The 25,723-nt window shown below is 43.3% G+C and overlaps 1 protein-coding gene across 3 annotated transcripts in view; it reads left to right on the top strand.

The window, feature by feature from the left end:
• PRXL2A (peroxiredoxin like 2A) overlaps nt 1-25,723 on the top strand; it is a 588,565-nt gene that overhangs the window by 200,223 nt on the left and 362,619 nt on the right. For all 3 annotated transcript variants that reach the window (XM_068255107.1, XM_068255108.1, XM_068255109.1), the window contains one exon: nt 13,697-13,876. In XM_068255107.1, the coding sequence (XP_068111208.1) occupies nt 13,699-13,876 (178 nt within the window). In that variant the 5' untranslated portion in view covers nt 13,697-13,698. The remainder of the gene's footprint in view (nt 1-13,696; nt 13,877-25,723) is intronic.

Here is a 25,723-nt window from a genome sequence, read left to right as displayed (position 1 = left end):
AACTTTGTGCAGTGCACGACTAATAGTTGTCCTATGGACAGATTCCCCCACATGAGCTGTAGATCTCTGCAGCTCGCCCAGAGTCACCATGGGCCTCTTGACTGCATTTCTGATCAGCGCTCTCCTTGTTCGGCCTGCGAGTTTAGGTGGACGGCCTTGTCTTGGTAGGTTTACAGTTGTGCCATACTTTTTCCATTTCTGAATGATCGTTTGAACAGTGCTCCGTGGGATGTTCAAGGCTTTGGAAATCTTTTTGTAGCCCAAGCCTGCATTAAATTTCTCAATAACTTTATCCCTGACCTGTCTGGTGTGTTCTTTGGACTTCATGGTGGTGTTGCTCCCAATATTCTCTTAGACAACCTTTGAGGTAGTCACAGAGCAGCTGTATTTGTACTGACATTAGATCACACACAGATGCACTCTATTTAGTCATTAGCACTCATCAGGCAACTGACTGCACTCAGACCAAAGGGGGCTGAATAATTACGCACATCCCACTTTGCAGTTATTTATTTGTAAAAAATATTTGGAATCCTGTATGATTTTCATTCTACTTCTCACGTGTACACCACTTTGTATTGGGCTCTCACGTGGAATTCCAATAAAATTGATTCATGTTTGTGGCACTAATGTGACAAAATGTGGAAAACTTCAAGGGGGCCGAATACTTTTGCAAGCCACTGTAGATTTCTAAGAGGTAGTTACATAAGTTTGTAAGCTGTATAAGAAATTATAGCTGCAATAAACTCACAAAATGATGGATCTGTTCTGGTCTTTCCGCTTGCGTTGTGGGCCTTCAATATATGTGCGATCAGGGTCCCATTCAGATATGTCCACGGTGTCTAGTTCTGAGCTAGAACAAAAGCTCTGTAGGTCTGAGGAAAGGCATAAAAATGCTGATCTAGAGCCCCTTCATGCATGTAGATGAAAGGGAAATCCCCCATCTATAATTGGCTCCAGCTTTCTGTAGTTGCTGTACCAGCGGTTTCAAGGCTTTCCTCTGTAGCAGGGTGGACGGAGCTAAATTTTAGAATAGCATAATAGATGTGCCATCAAAGTCTATGGCCTCATGCTGTCTAGCTGCCACCATTATGGATTCTTTCACATCAAAGAAATGTACCCGACAGATAACCTCTCTTGGAGGCGCTTCTCCTTGTGGTAGCGGGCGCAGTGCTCGATGAACTCTGTTAAGACGGATTTTCGTTGGGTGAGTTCTGCTTAGAACTTTTTCAAAGATGGCGATGACCGTGTCATGAAGATCCTCGGAGCGTGTGGCGTCCGGTATGCCTCGCAGTCTTATGTTATTGCGACAGTTACGGTTTTGGATGTCTTTAATCTGAGTTCTGTATAGATTGTTTAAAGGATACCCGAAGTGACATGAGATAGACATGGATATGTACAATGCCTAACACACAAATAACTATGCTGTGTTTCTTTTTTTTCTTTGCCTTAAACAGTTATATATCAGGTATGTAAGTGGCTGACTCGGTCCTGACTGACAAGAAATCCCCCTTTTTATCTCTTTCTTGCTCTCAGAAGCCATCTTCTGCTAGGAAAGTGTTTAATAGTTGGAATTTCTTATCAGTGAGGGTCACAATGTAGTCACTTCCTGTCTGAGTCGGGACTGAATCAGCCACTTACATACCTGATATTTAACCCTTTCAGGCAGAGAAAGAAAAAAGGGAACACAGCAAAGTTGTTTGTGTGCTAGGCACTGTACATACACCTGTCTATCTCATCATGTCACACGTCACTTTGGGCATCCTTTAAGGCAGATTGCTTTTCTTCCTTCTGTTGTAATATGCACACTTTTTGTTGTAGAGTTGTTATGTCAGATTCTGTTTGCATCACTCGATCTGCTAGGCCGGAGATCTCGGTTTTCAGGGTGGCTATCTCTGACCGGGTGGATGATAAGATTACCTCTGTTGAGACCTATCTGCCCATGTCGGAAGGTCTTTGAGAAATGCCCAGATCTCCTCTAAGCCTCTGCTCACTCTGCTCGTTGGAGAAGAACGCCTGAGGCAGTTTGCTCCGCCATCTTGCCTACAGTCTGCTGTGTGGTAGGGCCGTGAAGTATTTGGCGATGGACAGCGTTGTAAGCGGTCACAATGCACAGCTGCAGGTCCTCACTTAGCTCCTTTGTCTTAGCCATGACTGTCCGCAAACCATCTGCTGAGAGCTGCTGTTTTTCACCTGTTGAGTTGATTAAAACAGCTGTTCCCAATTAATCAGGGTAGTTAGGATGCTTTAGAACAGCTTGGACTATTTGGAATGGTATAGATTTTTGGATTTTCCCACAGACTGCGACAGTTTGTGAAGGGTATGAATAATTTTGAACTGGGCACTTTTTTTCTCAAATGTAAATAAAAGCTGAGAAATTTTTTTTTCCCACAATAATGCCTTTTGTACATCGTCTTATCTTTTGGGAAACACCCATGTCATTTCCCCTCAAAAGATTACTTGCTGGTTGAATAAAAGTAACTTTAAAAACCGAAAAAACAGTTTTAACAAGGGAGCACTGAGCTAATATTAAGATTATTTATTGTATTCAATTGCAAAAGACAGACTGACAAACATATTAAACCTCCCCTTTAAAACCAATAAAGATCAATTGGGCTTGCTGCAAGCATGTGTCCCTATATAGGAGTGCACTTCCTATGTACCAAGATTCAAACATGCATGTATATTCAATCTTCGGGCCCAACTTGATCAATACATGACATCCAATGCAGGGTTTAGCTTTCCACAAAATCTTCAGCGTAGCCCCGTGTGCAAAATATGCATGCCTCTAGTGATCACAACGCAACCATTACTGACATTCATCCCAACAGAAAGATCGTATGTGTGTCACTCACGATACCGCCAGGTAGACCGGAGCTCCTCACGCGATTCCTCGCTACTCAGACTAGCTGGTGTGGTGTGGGAGTTTCTCCGTCCATCCACGAGGATACACAGACATTCCCTTGGTTGATTATCCGGCTACTTGCATGCAAACACCGGGAGGAAGGTTGCGGAGGCACGGGGGACCAACGCCATGCGCACCAAGCTGCGGACGTCGCGTATCACGTGATGCGTTTCATCCACACAGGATTTCTTCAGACGTGCAGCGTCTTAAAGGGCACTTGCTTTTATACCCACACGGGCAACTCATTTATATTTAAAAGAACAGTTTGTCACTGCATTCTTATGTATCCATGTGTACACCATCAAAAGACTGAGGACACTTTAGCAAGCCATATGCTACTCATCACAGGAAGACTTTCATATTCAGATCTTTGTTTAAGCCAAACGGCATTAAACTTCCGCATTTATAAATCAATTCCGATTCTTTTTTCCTCAATTCTGAATCAAAGTCCCCCCTCCTTGTGCTGATATTCAGTTTAAAATGCCCATAACTTGCAAGCCCTTCGGATTGGAGTCATGCTGGGACTTAAAATGCATTACCATAGGGTTCAACTTTTTCTTATCAGCATTAGGATTTCTAATATTTGCCACATGCTCTTTTATACGGGCACTCAGGGCCCTGTATGTTTTCCCAATATAAATCTTATCGCATGGACAGCGAATTTGATAAACGATCCTTTCAGTGTTACAATCAATTCTATCATTAACACGGAATGATTGAGATCGGTAAGTTGCAGAACCTATCACTTATTGTCACATATCTGCAAATATCACAACCTGCGCATCTAAATATGCCCTTGTTCTTAGGGGTCTTTCTTTTGCACCTGTCCCAACCGATTTTACTGCTCACTAATAGGTCATTTAAGTTGGCACTCCTTCTTCTGGCCGCTACATGGGGATAATCTCCCACAATTTTAGCCACAATTGGATCCCTCCCCAGGAGGTGCCAGTGTCTGTTCAAAATCTGTTTAACCTCACCATAATGAGCCCCATAAGTCAGAATGACTCTTGACACCCCAGGTCCAGCATTGCTTTCGGGTGGGGCAGGTGCTTGTTCCTGGAAACCAAATTTCGGTCCCAGAAGTATAATTCTCTCTCTAGATAGTGCCCTATGATAAGCAGTCTTAACTATTCTGGCTGGATACCCCCTTGCCCGCAGCCTTATCATCAACTCAGCTGCCTCCTTAGAGGAAGCACCCTCATATTATTGTATTTTATTACATTTATCAGTGGGAACATTACAGTAAACCCCTACCCTGCTTTTAGTTTCATTCTTATCTGCTTAATTAGTCTATTAGCAGCTGTGATAAGAATCCCCGACTGGCTCAGTCTAGGTTTGACCTGGAATCCTTATAGCATTCTTATAAGAATAGTCATTCTTCTGTGGAGTCTTTTCAAGCCCAAGCCTGCCACCTCCTGGCTCAGATTTCCTGCTTTGCATACTGAGAGCTGTGATGACATGGAAGGGGCTGCTCCTGCTGAGAGAGAATCTCTGAAACAGACAAGTGTGGCTGCTATGTGCTCTGTGTGCACTCTGCATAGATACTGATGATGACTGCAGTTTCATTCCTATGAGAGACCCTTCCTACAGGAAGCTGCACATCATACCAAAATGAAAGCACACAGATGAAAGGCTGCAGCAGCCTTTCTCATATAGCCTAGATAGCAGCCTAGTCTCATATAGCCTAGACAGCACATCCAGAACAACTCATAACCCGGAAGCAGAAAGGATATGATCCGGCGGCCATGTTTGATTTTTCCTGGAGCAATAATGGATAAAAAACACTAAAGGCACACCAGAGCGGTGAAATTATCAGGTAGAGCATTTATTCTTTACAAGCTATCGACTGATATGTTTATTTTGTGTGAAACTTTCATCTCTGGTTCCCTTTAAACACATTTAAATCTGTACAATTGCATCTTAATCGCAAAAATTGTCCTGTGGGAACCACCCACTTCTGAGCAGGTACGTGTGAACTGCGTACAGACAAGAGGGTATTCCCAGCCGTCCCCTTTCGATAGGTGTTAGTTACCAGAGAGGTACCCGATTTCCTTATCTGTAGATCCAAAAAAGATATATTTCGTGCAAACTATAAGAAAAAGTAAAAAAAAATGTTTCTATCATTTATATTCAAATTCTGGACAAAGGACTTTAACTCCGTCTCTGTACCCTTCAGTAGGACAAATATATCGTCCACATAGCGGATCCACAGGGTGACATGCTCCCCAAACCCACATGTGCACCCCACCACCTCCTGCTCCCAAAAACCCAAGTGGAGGCACGCGTAGGCCGCGGAGCACGCCGCCCCCATCGTCACGCCTTTTTTCTGCCTAAATATGCTTCCATTAAATTCAAATTTGGGTGCATTTTTGTAAATTTAGAATGTTTATCAGGGGGGTAGTTGTCTACCTCATTAAACAGCTGATCCAAATCCAGGGGCGGCGCCAGGGGGGTGCAAGGGGGTGCTCGAGCACCCCCTAGAATTGTCCAAGCACCCCCAAAGCACCCCCTGGAGTGAACTGACTTCAGGCGTCTAAAAGACGCCAAGTCAGTTCACACAGCGGCAGCACGGAGCAGCAGGCAGGGCTACGGTAAGATGGCCGCCCGGAGCCCTGCTCTGCAGACTTCGGGCGGCCATTTTCCCGTAGCCCTGCTCTCTGCATGCAGGCAGGAAGTCTCGTCGTGACGTTGGGAAGGAAGAGGATCGTGGGCGCGCGGGCGCTGCGCGCGCCACAAGGAGGTCGGGACAGGAGGTCGGGAAAGAAGGTCTTCGGCTGTAGGTGAGTAAATGGGGTTTTTTTTTCTTTTTCAGGTGGTGCTTATTGGGGTCATATCTGCTACGGATTGTGCATATTGGGGTCATATCTGCTACGGATTGTGCATATTGGGGTCATATCTGCTACGGATTGTGCATATTGGGGTCATATCTGCTACCGATTGTGCATATTGGGGCCATATCTGCTACCGATTGTGCATATTGGGGCCATATCTGCTACCGATTGTGCATATTGGGGCCATATCTGCTACCGATTGTGCATATTGGGGTCATATCTGCTACGGATTGTGCATATTGGGGTCATATCTGCTACCGATTGTGCATATTGGGGCCATATCTGCTACCGATTGTGCATATTGGGGCCATATCTGCTACCGATTGTGCATATTGGGGCCATATCTGCTACCGATTGTGCATATTGGGGTCATTGGATGTGTTTTTTGTTAAAATCTGCTCACATTACGTGTATTTTCTTGAGAAAACCTGCACAATTATGTGAATTTTCTGGGGAAAGGGTCACCAAAACTTGGGCCCTCTGTCTTTGCGTTGCACTTTTAAAGGGAACCCGAGGTGAGAATAATATTGAGGCTGCCATATTTATCTCCTTTTAAGTAATACCAGCTGCCTGGCTGCCGTGTTGGTCCTCTGCCTCTAATTCTTTCAACCATAGACCCTGAACAAGCATGCAGCAGGTCAGGGGTTTCTGACAATATTGTCAGAACTGACAAGATTAGCTGCATGCTTGTTTCTGGTGTAATTCAGTTCACTACTACAGCCAAATAGATCAGCAGGGCTGCCAGGCAGCTAGAATTGTTTAAAAGGAAATAAATATGGCAACCACCATATCACTCTCACCCTGGGTTCACTTTAAATTACAGTTAGCCCCGCCCTCATCCGGTCATGACCACGCCCATTTTTTCGTTGCGGCGCGCTTCACGCGCCGCAGGTTGTAGCCACACCCATTTTTTGCTGCGGCGCGCGATCAGCTCCCCCAGAAATTGGTCCAGCACCTGCATAGCACCCCCTAAAAAAATTTCCTGGAGCCGCCACTGTCCAAATCAAAATCGTCTACATCAATAGGGGGGGTTGGGTAGTCCTGGACACTACGGATGGACCGGGGGCATCAAGGGAGTACATATGCCGCAAAAGTACACGTCTCAAAAAAAGTTGTACATCCTTATGTTTCAAACTCCTTTCCACAATTCCTAGGGCAAAAACTTAATCCACACTTCAAAAGGTTCAACTGGGCCTCCGAAAAGCTCTCCTCCGTTAAATTGATCACATGTAGGGTATTGGGACCTTTATTCTGCTCTACTTCCCCGACCGATCGTTCGCTCTCGTCGACATGCCTCCTCCGTCTACCTCGTTTACCTATTCTTCTTCATCTAAAAAAATCATTATTTTCATTATTTGTCCTTCTATTCCCTTTCTTTCCCCTGTTTCTATTCCTTTTTAGGATGCCTTGTTTTTTGGGGTTCCCCTCACCCCCAGCGGATTCAGCACCTGATTCTTCCGAGTTGCTACCCCAGCCGACCCTTCTTTCCACTCCTCGCCTGCTGCCATATTTCCGCCCACCTAGATTAACCCATTCGCGTTCCGTCGTTTTCACGTGAGAAATGTTCACCTCCCATTCATTAGCCTATAACTTTATCACTACTTATTACAATGCACTGATCTAGATCTTGTTTTTTCCGCCACCAATTAGGCTTTCTTTGGGGGGTACATTTTGCTAAGAGCCACTTTACTGTAAATGCATTTTAACAGGAAGAATAAGAAAAAAATGGAAAAATTCATTATTTCTCAGTTTTCAGCCATTATAGTTTTAAAATAATACATGCCTCCATAATTAAAACTCACGTATTGTATTTGCCCATATGTCCCGGTTGTTACACCGTTAAAATTATGTCCCTATCACAATGTATGGCGACAATATTTTATTTGGAAATAAAGGTGCATTTTTTCCATTTTGCATCTATCACTATTTACAAGTTTAAAATAAAAAAAATATAGAAATATTTCATCTTTACATTGATATTTAAAAAGTTTAGACCCTTAGGTAAATATTTACATGGTTTGTTTTTTTTTTATTGTAATGGTTTTTTTTTTTATAGTAAACATTTTATTTGGGTAGTTTTGGGAGGGTGGGAGGTAAACAATAGATTTATAATGTAAATGTGTGTTAATTTTTTTTAATTTTTTTTTCAGGTGTAGTATTACTTTTTGGCCACAAGATGGCGGCCATGAGTTTGTTTACAAGACGTCACTCTAAGCGTAGCATGCGCTTAGAGTGACGCATCAGGAAGGAGACAGCCAGAAAAAGCGCAGCTTCCGAGAGAAGCTGTCGCTTTTTCAGCGGGGGAGAGGAATCAGTGATCGGGCACCATAGCCCGATACATTGATTCCTTGGCTACCGAATCCGCGGCCGGGAGTGCACGCGCACGATCGGCCGCGGGAGCGCACGGTAGCGCGCATGGTTCCTGGACGTAGAAACTACGTCCAGGAACCAAAATAGGTTAAATATGTCGCCTCTTTTGTAATCCTCAACATCTCGCATAAACTTCTTATCTTTAGCCACTCTAATTTTCTCTTGTTCTTTTTCAACCTCCCACTTCAGTTTATCATTAAGTTCACTGAAGCATTCCTTGGTTTTATATTCACTTAATTTCAAAACACTTATTTCCAACTCTTTTTCAATATCCTTAATCTGTATTTTTTCCTCTTTCACAAAAATCATCATAATCTTCAGGCCATGAGTTTTACATTCAGTTTCCCAGTCAGGCAGCATGCGGAGGGTTTGAAGATGCTCGGCTGGGATAACCCTCTCTCTAATTCCCCTTGGTATTATCTGTTTATCAATGTATCTCTCCATGCTGATGATTTCTAAACATTTTCTCACTACTTTCATTGCAATTCGTTGATGTTGTCTGAATAAACGTACAAGTAACAATTTATCCTCACCAAACTCCTCCTCTACTCCCTCAAATGCATCACTCAACTCTCGGTCTGTGTCAAACACGGGAACATAAGCCATAATAGCCGCTTTCGTACATATAATTACAAATAATTTAATCAATTAGGGATATCTACTGTTATAAATTCCAAAGAAACACCACAGCAAAAACAGGATATCAACCCACATGCAATAAATTATATATAGCGCCCGTCTCCCCTCATAATTTATTCATACCGAAAAAACAGTTTTAACAAGGGAGCACTGAGCTAATATTAAGATTATTTATTGTATTCAATTGCAAAAGACAGACTGACAAACCTATAAAAACCCCCCTTTAAAACCAATAAAGATCAATTGGGCTTACTGCAAGCATGTGTCCCTATGTAAGAGTGCACTTCCTATGTACCAAGATTCAAACATGCATGTATATTCAATCTTCCGGCCCAACTTGATCAATACATGACATCCAATGCAAGGTTTAGCTTTCCACAAAATCTTCAGCGTAGCCCCCGTGTGCAAAATATGCACGCCTCTAGTGATCACAATGCAACCATTACTGACATTCAACATATCCCATGTCAAACCTCAACCAGCTTTTACTGCGAGCCTGTAAACAGAAAGATCGTATGTGTGTCACTCACAATACCGCCAGGTAGACCGGAGCTCCTCACGCGAAACCTCACTACTCAGACTAGCTGGTGTGGTGTGGGAGTTTCTCCGTCCATCCACGAGGGTACACAGGCATTCCCTTGGTTGATTATCCGGCTATTTTCACGCAAACACCGGGAGGAAGGTTGCGGAGGCACGGGGGACCAACGCCACGCCCACCAAGCTGCGGACGTCGCGTATTACGTGATGCTTTTCATCCACACAGGATTTCTTCAGATGTGCAGCATCTTAAAGGGCACTTGCTTTTATACCCACACGGCAACTCATTTATATGTAAAAGAACAGTTTGCCACTGCATTCTTATGTATCCATGTGTACACGATCAAAAGACTGAGGACACTTTAGCAAGCCATATGCTACTCCTCACAGGAAGACTTTCATATTCAGATCTTTGTTTAAGCCAAACGGCATTGAACTTCCGCATTTATAAATCAATTCCAATTCTTTTTTCCTCAATTCTGAATCAAAGTCCCCCCTCCTTGGGCTGATATTCAGTTTATAAATGCCCATAACTTGCAAGCCCTTTGGATTGGAGTCATGCTGGGACTTAATGCATTACCATAGGGTTCAACTTTTTCTTAAAAGCATTAGGATTTCTAATATGTGCCACATGCTCTTTTATGCAGGCACTCAGGGCCCTGTATGTTTTCCCAATATAAATCTTATCGCATGGACAGCGAATTTGATAAACGATCCTTTCAGTGTTACAATCAATTCTATCATTAACACGGAACGATTGAGATCGGTCAAAGTTGCAGAATCTATCACTTATTGTCACATATCTGCAAATATCACAACCTGCGCATCTAAACATGCCCTTGTTTTTAGGGGTCTTTCTTTTGCACCTGTCACAACCGAATTCACTGCTCACCAATAGGTCATTTAAGTTGGCACTCCTTCTGGCCGCTACATGGGGAGAATTTCCCACAATTTTAGCCACAATTGGATCCCTCGCCAGGAGGTGCCAGTGTCTGTTCAAAATCTGTTTAACTTCACCATAATGAGCCCCATGAGCCCCTCTCTCTAGATAGTGCCCTATGATAAGCAGTCTTAACTATTCTGGCTGGATACCCCATTGCTCGCTGCCTTATCAACTCACCTGCCTCCTTTTAGCGCTTTTTTAAGTGATTTTTCAGAGCGATTCTAGACATGTGCCTAGCAATTTTCTAATCATGCCTAGTAATTTTTGGAGCGTTTGGTAAAGGGTTTTTTATTTTTTGTTACAGTAGAGTTGGAACTGGACAGCTTTTGTAACAAAAACGCTTGGAAAATCGCTCTGCTCTATCGCTTTTCACAGCGACTATACTTAAAGGAATCTATCAATAATATGACAATGTACAAATAATGTCTAAGTAGCTGTGTTAACATTTTCCTACTTATCATGTTAAATATCAGAGGCAAAAACTTTAATTTATTGTGTGTAGATTTTAGCTACGTTTGGAATGTCTCATTTGCAAAGGTATGAATCTGTATGAATCTCTGCAGGTTGACATGCTAAAAAGAACAGTGTAATATTGAAGCAGATTATTTGAAAACAGGTATCAGGTTTCACACACTACAGTATTTTACAAATGTTTATGTTGCACATAAGATACATTTTCTCTGCTCTCTCTGAAGGTGGCCACACACCATACAATTTTTTTTAAATATCTGTTCAATTTAAGAATTGCAATCAATTTTTCTGACTGTCAGATTTTTGAAATGTTACAATGTACTGCACACCTGTGTTCAGTTTTTCCCCAATTATGATAAAAATGATTGGAAACTGACAAAATTGCTAGGGTGTGTATATTAATAAACTGACAATCTATCACACTCCATACAATCTTTAGAAAGATTGAAGAAAAATATCTGGCATTCCGGATCGATCAAAATCGAAGAAAACAGGAAATCCTATCTGATTTTTCAGTCGAATGAAAAATAAACTTTCGATTCTTTCGAGAGATCAATCATTTTTATCGAATTGCCGTAAAATCGGATCATTTTATTGTATCGTGTGTGGCCACCTTGAGAGAAAGCTCTGCCTGTCTCTGACTGAGCTCTCTGCACACAGAGTTAACTGATACACTCTGTGAGGGAATTTCCCCCCTCCCATCATGGCTGAGTCTGCCAAAGAATTGCCATCAGAAAAATGTTAAAGGAATTAGATAACAGTAATCAAATAGATAAGCAGTGAAATGTATACACCAGTACTTAGCAGCACTTTCCAAACATTTTCTATCTCAATTGAAATAAACATGTTAATCAATAGTGTCCCTTTAACATCAAGGCTGAATCGCCTCAGAAAAGCACAGAAATGCTGCAGGACCTGCGTTTGTGTTTGGGAGAAAATCGCATCACTCTGGTGTGATCCATCTCATTCAAATACATTAGCCAAGAGCTTTTTAAAGCGCTAGCGCTTTTAAAAGTGCTCAGAAGCGCTCTTGGTGTGCACCAGCCCTCAATGTCTGAATTGCAATACATTTTAAGTACCTCTCTTAGGCTTTGTCGTTTCTAGATGTAATCTAATTAATTACTTTATAATAGTACTGTTACTATTTTATTTTTGGGGCGCCTCCTTCTCTCCAGTTTTCTATTGGCAGGTTGTTCATATGTTGGGCATTTGTAAGTCAGGGACTACCTGTATACCGTACCTGAAGTTCTCATGGATTACTGTGTCTTGCTTGTTGCTGGCAGCAAAGAAAGGTTTCTTGATTAAAGAAAAAAACACTGATGCTGCATCAAATCGAATACCTCATACACTTTCGGATGGGTTCCACCTGGTAGCACCACATTGTAGTGGGGGAAACTGCTATTATGAGGAGAAACTTGCCATCTGTGTAAATACTCTTAGCTGGGCATTAATTTAATCCATAAAATGTCCCTCTGTGCAAAAATCAAAGTGGACCAGTGAGGGGGAACCTTATACATTTGTGTTGTGAGTCAGTATATCAGTATAACTGCCCTCCCCCCCCCCAATGATTTTCTGCTGAGATATTAACTGGTCCTCCTTTAGCATGCTGTTATGACAGATGGGGAAATAGCTGGGGACTAGACCTCTTGATTATAGCCAGGTAGTGATGTTTCTTTCCATAAGTTAGATTTCTGAGAAAATATGGAGTTCAACTTTTGATATAGCAGTATGGCTTGAGAAAGGAAGTCAAGTCCGAAACAGTGGTCTGTTGCCATTGCTACAATACTTTTTTTTACTAGAATTACTGACTGAATGTCATTTTAATGGTGTTTGAATAAAGAACATTTTTTACTTTACCTGGTGGTGCCAGCTCTGTGGAATCTATGGAGTTCAGCTTTATTATTATGATGCTGATGATGATATTATTATGGTGAAAATCACTTAACACTGTATACAACATTCAAAATATTTGGCATGTTTTGTATAACTCCTCTGTCACTTATGTTCTTTATAGGCACCTTGGGGGTTTACATGAAAAGTAATTTTGTTGTGTTGCACAATGTCAATAGATGTCAAAGAGATTGAGCTTGATTATAAACTATAGTAAAAACATCTGTATTTTACCAATTTAGAATGCAAACATGATCTTGTGGCTGCCGTATGAATGAGTCCAGTGAATCTTACAAAAACCTTCTGATAGAACAGCTGAAAAACAGAAGGTTATTGCATGTACATGCACCAAAACGTTTATAGTGTTGAATAGATTTGTATGTATACAAGGGGTGTGTGGCAGCTATTGCTGCCAATTACCATATCAAGATATACTATTAAACTGTTGCTTCTGCTTACTCTTGTACTGCCTGAACCTGTTTTACACTGCTATGTATTCCCTTTAGGCAGTGGCACCTCTTCATCCCACTAAAGGTGGCCATACACTGGTCGATTTGCCATCAGATTGGACCAACAGATAGATCTCTCTCTGATCGAATCTGATCAGAGAGGGATCGTATGGCCACCTTTCACTGCAAACAGATTGTGGACCGATTTCAGCCTGAAACCGTTCACAATCTGTGGTGGTAGTGGTGCTGCTGCTGCCGCCGCTCCCCCCCCCCCCCCCCCGCATACATTACCTGCTCCGCCGGCATGAATCCCCGCTGTCAGCGGTGTGCGTGCCGTTCGTTCTGTCAGCGGTGTGCACGCCGATTTCACAGCGATTCGATCAGTGATCGAATCGGCCGTATATCGGCGGGAAAATCGTTAGGTGTATGGGCCCCTTAATACGTTATTAGACCTCCAAGCTTGATTCCAGTTTACAGTCTGCAGTCTTGCAGCTCAGTAATTTTACAACCTGAATTGAAATGGTTATAATTTTTTTTTTTTTTTTGGGGGGGGGGGATTAAGTTCTATATATTTGTGTACAGCTATTCTTCAAATCATACCCAACACCTTTTTTTTTATATAATACAACATATGAGTTCACCACTATATTATGTGTTTCAGAGATGTGGATTTTGCCAGAGTCTGAAATCTTCATCATGGGATTGTGGTCCATCAGTATTGGAGCTCTAGGAGCAGCAGTAGCTGGAATAATACTAGCAAACACTGATTATTTTCTTCCTAAAACTGAGGGAGCCTCTCTAGAATACCTAGCAAACGCTGATCTGAAGACTATAACTGATGGTAAGTTTTTTTTCTGTCTCCTTTGTAGTATGGGATACATTTCTGGGCACCACACTATAAGTAAGGACATTGACCTTCTAGAATGGGTAAAAAGATTGGTAACTAAATTACGGTAATCAAAAATAAATTATTCAAAGTGATGAAAGATTTCACTTAGGTTATTCTGTCCTGGATATTGTTCTTTCAGCATAATTAGATAGTATAAATCGGGGGTGCCCAATAGGTCGATCGCTGGGGGCGGCGCCGGGCAAACGCACACACGCTGGACAATTTAATGGGACGCAGGCTCCTACTGCGCATGCGGGGCTGCACAACGTGAGGGGCTGCAGTAGCTGACACTACACCGGAGCGCTCCGAGTCCGAGAGGGGAGACAAGACATCGCCGCTGGAGAGAGGTAAGTGATTGAGCACCCATCCTACCTACGCTAATGGCACCTATCCCTACCTACCTACGCTAGAGGCACCTATCCCCACCTACCTACCTATGCCAAAGGGACCCATCCCCACCCACCTACCTACCTACGCTACAGGGACTTATCCCCACCTACCTACCTACGCTAAAGGGACCCATCCTCACCTACCTACCTATGCCAAAGGGACCCATCCCCACCCACCTACCTACCTACGCTACAGGGACCCATCCCCACCTACCTACCTACGCTAAAGGGACCCATCCCCACCTACCTACCTATGCTAAAGGGACCCATCCCCACCTACCTATGCTAATGAGACCCATCCCCACCTACCTATACTAAAGGGACCCATCCCCACCTACCTATGCTAATGAGACCCATCCCCACCTACCTATGCTAAAGGGACCCATCCCCACCTACCTATGCTAAAGGGACCCATCCCCACCTACCTATGCTAAAGGGACCCATCCCCACCTACCTATGCTAAAGGGACCCACCCCCACCTACCTATGCTAAAGGGACCCATCCCCACCCACCTACCTACCTATGCTAAAAGGACCCATCCCCACCTACCTACCTATGCTAAAGGCACCCATCCCCACCTACCTACGCTAAAGGGACCCATCCCCACCTACCTACCTATGCTAAAGGGACCCATCCCCACCTACTTATGGTAATGAGACCCATCCCCACCTACCTATGCTAAAGGGACCCATCCCCACCTACCTATGCTAATGGCACCCATCCCCACCTACCTATGCTAAAGGGACCCACCCCCACCTACCTACCTATGCTAAAGGAACCCATCCCCACCCACCTACCTACCTATGCTAAAGGGACCCATCCCCACCTACCTATGCTAAAGGGACCCATCCCCACCTACCTATGCTAAAGGGACCCATCCCCACCTACCTATGCTAAAGGGACCCATCACCACCTACCTATACTAAAGGGACCCATCCCCACCTACCTACCCATGCTAAAGGGACCCATCCCCACCTACCTATGCTAAAGGGACCCATCACCACCTACCTATACTAAAGGGACCCATCCCCACCTACCTACCCATGCTAAAGGAACCCATCCCCACCTACCTATGCTAAAGGGACCCATCCCCACCTACCCATGCTAAAGGGACCCATCCCTACCTACCTATGCTAAAGGCACCTTTCCCTACCTACCTATACTAAAGGGACCCATCCCCACCTACCTATGCTGAAGGCACCTATCCCCACCTACCTATGCTAAAGGCACCTGTACCCAGCTACCTTTGCTGAAGGAACCTATACTTAGCTACCTATACTGTAGGCACTTGTACCTGGGGGCTATTCGTGACCGGGGGGGGGGGGGGTCTGCAACACTTTAAAATTTGCCAAGTCCAGGAGATCTACTAACATTTAAAGTAACCGAAAAAGTGTGGGCACCCCTGGTATAAATGATCCTAAGTGTACTTTAAAGAGACCCTGCAAAAAAAAAAGGCTACTGGGGGTACTTACCTCGGGAGGGGGAAGCCTCCGGATCCTAATGAGGCTTCCCCCGTCCCTGTAGCTGCAGGCAATCCATCGCTGGCTCCGCTGAAGCGTCCCGCGATCCTCGCTCGACAAGCCCAACAAGGCTTGATATATTTACCTTCCCTGGCTCCAGCGGGTGGCGATGTTATGGCTCTCATCATGGAAATAGACCGAAATAGCCGATCTCTGCCGGGTCCGCTCTACTATGCAGGCGCAAGAGACTTGCGCCTGTGCATTAGAGAGAAGCGACAGTGATCGGCTATTTCCTCCTATCTCCGAGCGGAGAGCCAATACTGCGCTGAAGCCAGGAAGGTAAATATTTACATCCCCGGGGCGTGGCCAAGATGGCGACGGAGTAAGACGCGCTGCAGCTGAGCTCCGGTGAAGACCGATCTATCTGCACATTCAGCCTTACCGCAGAGCCTTTTCTGAACTGTGCTTAGTACCGGTACAACCTACTGAACCTTCTGTGGACATGTCCCGTCGGAACAAAACTACTGTTGCCACTGCATCCATCGAGAAGTATATGCGGATGGAACACCCTGGCCTACCTCAACGTGGCCAAACACAGCAGCACCAGAGCGGATCGGTGAGACGCAACTCCCTCTCCCCACCACGAGACCTGCCCGCTACTGCTCACGGAGACATGGATGATAGGGTGGATGAACACTTACTGTTAGGAGATGCTGCCCCGCACTCCTTTGCCGCGCCTGTCCATTCTCCGCCATCGTGTGTCGCAGCTCATAATTCCGAGGGCCAGGCCTCTGAGTCCTTTATGGATGAAACCCTTCCACTGGCCTCTGATGAAGTCAATCCTGACTGGGATGTTACTGGTGACCCTGAAGATAGCGGTGAGCCTGAACTTACTCTTAAAGATATGTACGGCCAGCTACTGGCAGCCATTACGGAATCCCGCATTGCGGTTACTGCGAACGTTGATGAAGTTAAAATTGATGTAGGCCTGCTACGCCAGGACATGCAGAAGCCGAGGGAGCGCACTACTGAGCTTGAAACTAGGGTATCCACGCTTGAAGACACGGTAGCACCACTCTCTGGGGATATCCGCATGGTTAAACGACAGTCTGCTGCTAACTACACCAAATCGGATGATATCGAAAACCGCCTACGTCGTAACAATCTACGTTTTGTTGGCCTCCCTGAGGGGACGGAAGGTTCCCGACCAGAGGACTTTATTGAAAAATGGCTTTTGCAGCACTTCGGTGCTGACAATCTTTCAAATGCGTTTGCTGTAGAACGTGCACATAGGGTTCCAGCTCGTAAACCTCCGCCTGGTAAACCTCCACGATCCTTTCTAGCATGCATCCTAAATTGAAGGGACAGAGACATTTATTCTGCGTTTAGCACGCACTAAAGGTGATCTAAAAGTTGACAACGCTAAAGTCATGATCTTTCCTGACTTTTCTTCTGACCTGCAAAAGAAACGTGCTTCTTTTACTGATATTAAACATCGATTAAGGGATGCTAATATTCCCTACTCAATGCAATTCCCAGCTAAATTGCGAATTGTGGATGGGGATGCTACCTTCTTCACTGATCCTCAAGAAGCGGTGGACTGTCTAGATATCAAACTGAAACGTAGCTGATTTGTGATGTCATTAGTACATTAGTATATATCTACCAACCTTGCTGCTATATAAGTCTATGCCTTTTTTCTACAACCCTCTTCTAATGATATCCTCTCCCCTGATGTTTACTTTATTTTGAGGTTGTACCGGTCTTGCACTAATGCCTTAAGCCCAACTGGGCATGTAATGTATATGCACTACTACCAACACTGTGCAATATGGCTCTGCGGTATATATACCTAGCTAATTGGTCTGTCTGGGCTAATCTCAGCACTTGGTTTACTTAAGTACGGTACAAGACCCCAGTACCTGGTTTGTTATCTGTTAAGTACTGTGGGTAGGGGTTTACCATGGGTTTCTGTTATTGTTTTTATTTTTTAGGCTGGCCTCTAGTTTATTATATCATCTTCTCTCTATTACAACAACTAAGCTATGGTGACATTATGGTCTTGCACCTCATGCTGAAAAGTCTATTCTATTACTTATCACACTTTAATGCTGGTGACTATGGATAGGCTGACATTCATGTCTTGGAATGTCCGAGGCATGAATGATGGCTTCAAAAGAGCTATGATTTTTAGGCAAATTGACAAATCTCATCCGGATATAGTGTGCTTGCAGGAGACACATCTGTTACCTGGGAAGACGCCCTGCCTGCGTAAAAAATGGGTTGGCTGGGCTGCACATAGTACATACTCCTCATATTCATCTGGAGTCTCTATCCTACTACATAAGAGACTTAGACACTCTATACAAAAGTTAGATTTGGATGATCGTGGCAGATACATATGTTTAGCGCTTCATATTGAAGATATTGCATTAGTCCTTATAGGAATTTATAATCCGCCCCCTGCATCATTATCCTTACTTCAGCATATTGCTATGTTCGCACTAGATTTCCCAGGATACCATGTGATATGCTTTGGGGACTTTAATATGTTAATGAACCTGGTGCTGGACAAATTTCACAGTACAGTCCCTCAAACCTCTTCCCCCCACGACCCTAGCTAAATTTATCACTGACCTCTCATGGATAGATGTATGGAGACATTATCACCCAAATACCTCTCAATTTACATGTCATACTATACAACGTCATGCCCTCTCCCGTATATGTTTTTGCTACGCCGCTAACAATCCCTTATATTACAAGCATATCTCATTTGCCACGGTCTCTATCTGACCACACTCCAATACTTTTTACCTGCTCTCTACAAAGTATACGTCCACCAATAAGATGGCGTCTTCATCCCTTCTGGTTCTCTCAGATAACTGAACATGGTGGCATAGGCAAACAGATAGAGGAATTCTTTGCTACCAATACTGATCAAACCAATAGTGTGATTAGATGGGACACCTTTAAGGCATATGCTAGAGACACATTTAATTTAGCTATCAAAAATATTAAGAAGGAAACTAGTAAACTACAGTCTGATCTTAAAACCAAATTGATATCATCTGAACAAGATTATATTCAAAATCCGTCCGATTCCTCTAAGCATATATGGCTGTCTAGTCTTAAGGCCTACAATTCTATCTTGACTGAGAGGGCCAGAAGGCGTGAATTTTTCTTTAAACAGTCAAATTTCGAAGCAGGTAATAAATCAGCGAAGCTTCTTGCTCAAATGGCACACTCTGACAAAGGTCCTCAGACTATACTAGCAATCAGAGATAAAAATGGTACTGTTTATCATGATAACCCAGTTATATTAAACTGTTTCCGTGGCTTTTATATACAACTATACACATATTCTCTTACCTGCACTGATCGAGAGATTGAGGAGTACCTGAACACTGTTCGGTTGCCTCAACTCTCTCCCGACCAACAGCAGATATTGGATAAGGATATAACCCTCGATGAGGTGCGTGAAGCAGTTATGTCATTGGCCAATAATAAATCCCCTGGATCTTATGACCTTCCTATAGAGGTGTATAAGTGTTATGACGAAATGCTGATTCCAGAATTATATAAGACCCTTTCATACTGCTGTCAAAATTTGTCTTTACCTGATTCATTTAACTCTGCATCGGTAATACTACTTTCAAAACCTGACAAAGACCCTTTAGAATGCTCCTCTTATAGGCCGATTTCTTTACTTAACAGTGACTATAAGGTACTAGCTAAACTGCTCTCTAATAGACTTCAAAATGTTATATTAGAGTTAATACACCCAGGCCAGTGTGGATTTTTGCCTGGTAAATCCACATCTAGTAATATTAGGAAAACATTAACACACTTAGTAATTGATCATGATGTGGTTGGTGATAGGGCCTTGGTCTCATTGGACACTGCCAAGGCATTTGACACAGTTGAATGGCAGTTGCTTTGGCAGACCCTTGAGCGTTTTGGGTTTGGTCCTAAGTTTATTTCCTGGATTAAATTACTATATACCGCGCCACAAGCAACTATAAATGTTAACGGTCATATGCCTTCTCCCTTTTTCTCTCACCAGAGGAACAAAACAGGGTTGTCCTATCTCTCCATACTTGTTTTCCCTGGTGATAGAAGTCTTAGCTGTTCGTTTAAGATCTAATCCATCAATACACGGATTGCGAATAGGGACCCTTGTTGATACCCTGGCTCTATATGCCGATGATTTAATATTGTACCTACAAGATACAGATGATTCGCTACAGCAAGTATTTACAACGATACAATCTTTCTCTAAATACTCAGGGTTATGCATAAACTGGCAAAAATCTGTTATATTACCACTCGACTCTCGCTATATTAAACATCCGTCTTTGCACTCACAATTACAAATAGTTCAAAGCTTTAAGTACCTTGGTATCTATATAGTCGCGGATAAATCCGACTTCCTCCGCCTAAATATTGAACCCCTGTTGCTCTTTGTTCGTGAGAAATTTGATAAATGGTGCCTCTTTCCCTTAAATGTAATAGGACAAATTAATTTAATTAAGATAATTATTCTGCCTAAATTATTATATACCCTGGAACATGTACATGTACTAGTTCCTAAAAAGTTTTTTGCTGAGCTAAATTCCTTAACAACTTCATTTGTTTGGGGTAAGGGTAGAGCCAGGGTCCGTCTCCAATCCCTACAAGCACCTAAGCAATTTGCAGGACTGGCACTTCCAAACTTTTATCTTTAATACTTAGCAGGTGAGCTTCGCTATTTAAATACTTGGATATAAGCATTTTGAACGCCCCTTTTCTGAACAGTTTTTAGCTAAATACTGTACGTTAAGGGTGATAATTTGTTGACATTCTTGGAGGCCCCCAAAACTCAACTAATAGGACGTGGTACATCAATTCATAGACTAGCGGCTAGGATTTGGAACGAATCCAAACATATTCACGGTGTAGATGTCTTGCTTGGTGATACTCCTTTATGGTTTAACACAAAATTTCCCCATTTAGCTTCTTTCCATGGAGCTCTGGAGTGGCAGCAGGTTGGCGTCACTTTGTTTAAGCAAGTAGTTGACCAAGGTATCTTTAGATCATTTGATCAATTTAAAACCACTTATAACCTACCTAAGGGCCTTTTTCCACTAGCCTGCGATTTGCGATTTGCTTCTGATCGCAAATCGCAAGGTACATTAAACTAATGGAAACTGCAGCAGCAATTTCCATTAGTGCGATCCGATTGCGATGCGATTTTGGTCAAAGCGCAATCGTCGTCCTGCCGCGTTTTGTATGCGATCGAGCTGTACTATAATGAGTATAGTAGCTCAATCGCATGATGGAAATTGAAACGCGATTGCGATCGCGAACGGAATCGCGATTGCAATCGCGATCACACTTCATAGTGGAAAAGAGCCCTTACTCCTTTTTCTATAAATATCTACAACTACGTCATTGCTGGCATTCTCAATTTGGCAGTACTGCTATTACCTTCTCGGAATTCCCTATAATAGGTATACTCCGTACACAAGTGATGGCAGGACTCATCTCTATGCTATATACTTCCCTCATTACTGCAATGGCAGATAAAGATACTGACCTTCTTAGGTCTAGGTGGGACTGTTTCCTTACTGATATGGACGATGAGTAATGGGAGGATATTATTGAATCACATGTATATGCCTCTATATCTGCAAATGGTAAATTAATCCAGTTTTACCTCATTAGACAAGCATATCTTACTCCTTTACGATTATCCAAAATTAAGCCCAATTACTCTCCGGCTTGCCCCAAATGTACATCTCCATCAGCTGATTTTTGGCATATGCTGTGGGAATGTCTCTCGATTAAATCCTACTGGCAACAAGTTGTACAGCTACTTGCTGAAATAATAGGGAAACAAATAACTCTTTGCCCTAAGATTTGCCTATTTGGTGTCCTACCACAGCACCAATATACTAAATTTGAATGCGCCATGCTCCGTGAATCTCTTTTATATGCCCGAAGAGCCATTACCACTTGTTGGATATCATCACAAGTTCCTTCTATTACTGAGTGGGTAATCCAAGTCAACAAAATTTTGCCTTATATTAAGCTAGTCTACCAGCATAGGAACTGCCCTGGTAAATATGTTCAAGTGTAGGGTAAATGGACCTTGTCACCACTTACGGTCACCATGTAATGATGTTTGAATATATTGCAGTTGTTGTAGACATGTAGTTATCGCATGATCTCTGTCTCTAAACAGTGCCAGCCTAAGATGTATATAAGTTATATGTCATGTTGACATATTTTGTTCTCTTATGTTAATTACTACTTTGGCAAATGTACTAATGATCCTCAGTTATTCTGATGCATTATCTCTCCTCTGTAATTGCAATTAGTTTGGCTATCTTTGTACCTATAATATTGCTATTTTTTTATATGTACATTTTGCTAATTTTCTCAATAAAAACGTGCTTAAATTTTTTTTTTACATTCCCGCTGTTCGGAGGGGCACAGTGAGACCGCTGTGGGATACAGGAGGTCGGGGGAAGCCTCAATAGGATCCGGAGGCTTCCCCCACCGGAGTTGAGTACCCCCCAGGGCAACTTTTTTTAGTTACAGGTTTTCTTTAAAGAGAATCTGTATTGTTAAAATCGCACAAAAGTAAACATACCAGTGTGTTAGGGGACATCTCCTATTACCCTCTGTCACAATTTCACCGCTCCCCGCCGCATTAAAAGTAGTCAAAAACAGTTTTAAAAAGTTTGTTTATAAACAAACAAAATGGCCACCAAAACAGGAAGTAGGTTGATGTACAGCATGTCCACACATAGAAAATACATCCATACACAAGCAGGCTGTATACAGCCTTACTTCTGAATCTCAAGAGATCACTTGTGTGTGTTTACCTTCTGTCCCCAGCTTCTCTCATGCACTGAACATTACAGGCTTCCTGCAGACAGCTCTGCCTATGTCGTTAATTCCTCAGTATGTGACAGACTAGCTCCTTTCACAGCCTCCAGAGGAGGATTTTTATCCAGCTCTCTTCTATCACTGCAGTGGCGTAGCTAAGGAGCTGTGGGCCCCGATGCAAGTTTTACAATGGGGCCCCCCAAGCACTCTATACATAGCAATTGATACGGTGCACCAAAACCTGCCAATGGCAACTACAGAGTCAGAGGTGCAAGGAAGGGATGGGAAACAGTTTGTTAATGATTACCACTATTCAAAGTATCTATAGAAGTGATTATTATGAGCACAGGACCAATAGAGAGCTAATACTGTAGTTAAGGGAGGGCCCTTCGGGGCCCCTCTGGCCCAAGGGCCCCGATGCGGTCGCTACCGCTGCACCCCCTATTGCTACGCCCCTGTATCACTGATAAGATAGCAGAGAAGCTGCTGGCTTATGTAAATAAAACGCACACTGGAGTGTGCATAGAGGAACAGTTCAACACTGAAGAACTTGGCAGCCTTCCAGACACAGGCCAACAAGTCTGACAGGGGAAAGATACATTGATTTATTACAGAGATGGTTATAGTAGAAAGAGCTGCAGTTAGCCAGAACACATTAGAATAGGTTTAGGAACTTGTAGGATGGTAGAAAAAACGTTGTAATTTTTGTTACAGAGTCACTTTAAGTGATTGACTTTTTTTATGTCCACTCATTTCCCACTATTGAGTACACAAAAAATATAGCATTTAAGTTTTAAGATGACCACTGGTGTCCTTAGTTAGCTACCATTTAAAGAGTGTCAATGGTGAAAGAAGATCCAGAAGCAAAGCAGGTGTTTCACCTTCACCCTGAAGTCAGGTGGGACATGAAGGCCAATTAGAATTGTTTCCCAAATGGTCACTCTCCACCCCTATCAAAGGCGCAATCGCAGTAGCCATTTTCACTTTGCCTGTAGACAGTGTAGAGAGAGGAGCTGTTGCTGCAGATAGTGGAACAGGGATATAGTCACTGTATATCATACTGTGTAGCTGCTTCCTAGGTGCTTTGCTACTTGTAGTGCACCAGCTAGTGACCCCCTAATCGTCCTTCTGGGGACTGATATTGACCATGCTGGATTGATATTTTGTTGTTGTATTTGGTGGTGTGTGTTGCAGCAACACAACACCTGTATACAGTGTAGTGTGTGGCTGACTGCATGACTATTATAGCCTGCTGTCACTGTGCATAACTGATTGTCACTGACCCCCACACAGCATCACACCAACAGCCGTGCCACCTTACTATTGTGTGTTACTACATGTTACAGAATGCCCAGCAAGCTCATGGTGAACCAGGACTTCTAGGAGATTTACTACATTACCACTTAGTACAATTATCCAACAACAGGGCCTAAAGTACCACTGCTATGCCAATGACATGCAGCTATATTTGTGCCTCAAACCTTTTGGAACAGACCCTACTCCAAAAATTGTTGCTTAGCTGAGGTACAGGAAGAAATGAATGCCAACTGGTTACAATTGAACACTGACAAAACAGAGGTCCTTGTTGTCCAAGGCCAGTGCATGGCATTAAAACCACTCTACTATAAATCAACACCAATAAGGATAGGGGATTCAGACATAAATAGCTGTGACCTTGTGTCCAGCCTTGGTGCGCTAATCGTTGGGGAATTGAGCTTCAGAATCCAAATCTCAGCTGTTGGCAAATATTCCTACTTTCATTTTGTTCTGGTTGAACTCGATGGACGTATGTCTTTTTTCAATCCAAATAACGATGTAACTATGTAACATTTGAGGAACATTGCAAAAATTAAACCTCACCCCCCGAAGATCTTCCAACCCTAGTTCCTACCTTCGTCACATCATGCTGGACCACTGCAGTGCCCTCTGTACAGGCCTTCCAAACAAGGACCTATACTGCCTGCAGTTGATAAAGAATGAATGTATAAAATTGGTATATTGGTGCTTAAAGAGACTCTGAAGTCTCTAAAAAAAAAAAAAAATCATCTTTTTTTGTCATAATACTTTATCCCTAACTAAACCGCCACATCCCCGCTTCTGTAAACTATATAACTCCCCCCTCCCTCTCCCCCGCAAAATCCACGACTTTCTTGGTTGTGGATTTTGCTGCCCTGTGAGCTTCCATGTGAGGCAGGGCTATGAGCTGCAGCCCTGCCTCACACGCGTCTGTCAGCAGCGGATCGCCGCCTCTCCCCCGCTCCTCTCAGCGAAGGAAGACAGAGGGGTGGGGGAGAGGCGGCAATCCGCTGCTGACAGACGCATGTGAGGTAGGGCTGCAGCTCATAGCCCTTCCTCACACGGAAGCGCTGCCCGGATTGCCCCCGGGGAGTTTGGGGGGATTTCATTAGTTTACATCGGCGTGGATGCAGCGGTTTAGTTAGGGATACAGTATTAAAAAGATTTATGACAAAAAATACATTTTTTTTAGAGACTTCAGAGACTCTTTAACAGTTAAAAATACTTCACACAATGTTATAAATCAGATGCAGCAGTTCATGACATTGTGATATCTGTAATCTGCTGACATTCAAATGTCTGCCCAATCTTGGCCCTGGATACATGAAGGACTTGCTGCAGCTGCACCACACCTCTCACAACCTCAGATCAGCAAGTTCTATAAACTTGGTCACTCCCAGAGTGCACCTCAAAAAATCTGGAGACAGAGCCTTCTGTCATGCTGCCCCTACTCTTTGGAACTCCCTGCCACACCCAGTAAAGCCAGCACCATCCCTGGAGCTATTCAAATCCAGACTGAAAAGCCACCTGTTTAGCCTGGCATTTCCAGACTTATAAAATTCTTCCTCTGTACCACTATGGTCTTAGCCATGCTACGGGAGAAAAACGCTTTACAAATGTTATTTGTTGTTGTAATCTGCCACTTGGCTGACTCCACATTAACTTCTCCTCACAGCAAAAACTGTCATATAGACCTAAAAAAAAATATGGGTAGAAAAGTGCACTAGTGCATTATCCTTTATCATTTGGATTCTCATCCACTACACACACCTCTAGTG

The sequence above is a fragment of the Hyperolius riggenbachi genome, chromosome 10 (assembly GCF_040937935.1).
Source record: "Hyperolius riggenbachi isolate aHypRig1 chromosome 10, aHypRig1.pri, whole genome shotgun sequence".
Taxonomy (NCBI): Eukaryota; Metazoa; Chordata; class Amphibia; order Anura; family Hyperoliidae; genus Hyperolius; species Hyperolius riggenbachi.
The sequence above is the reverse complement of the archived record's forward strand: the minus strand, read 5'-3'. Positions and strand labels throughout refer to the sequence as shown.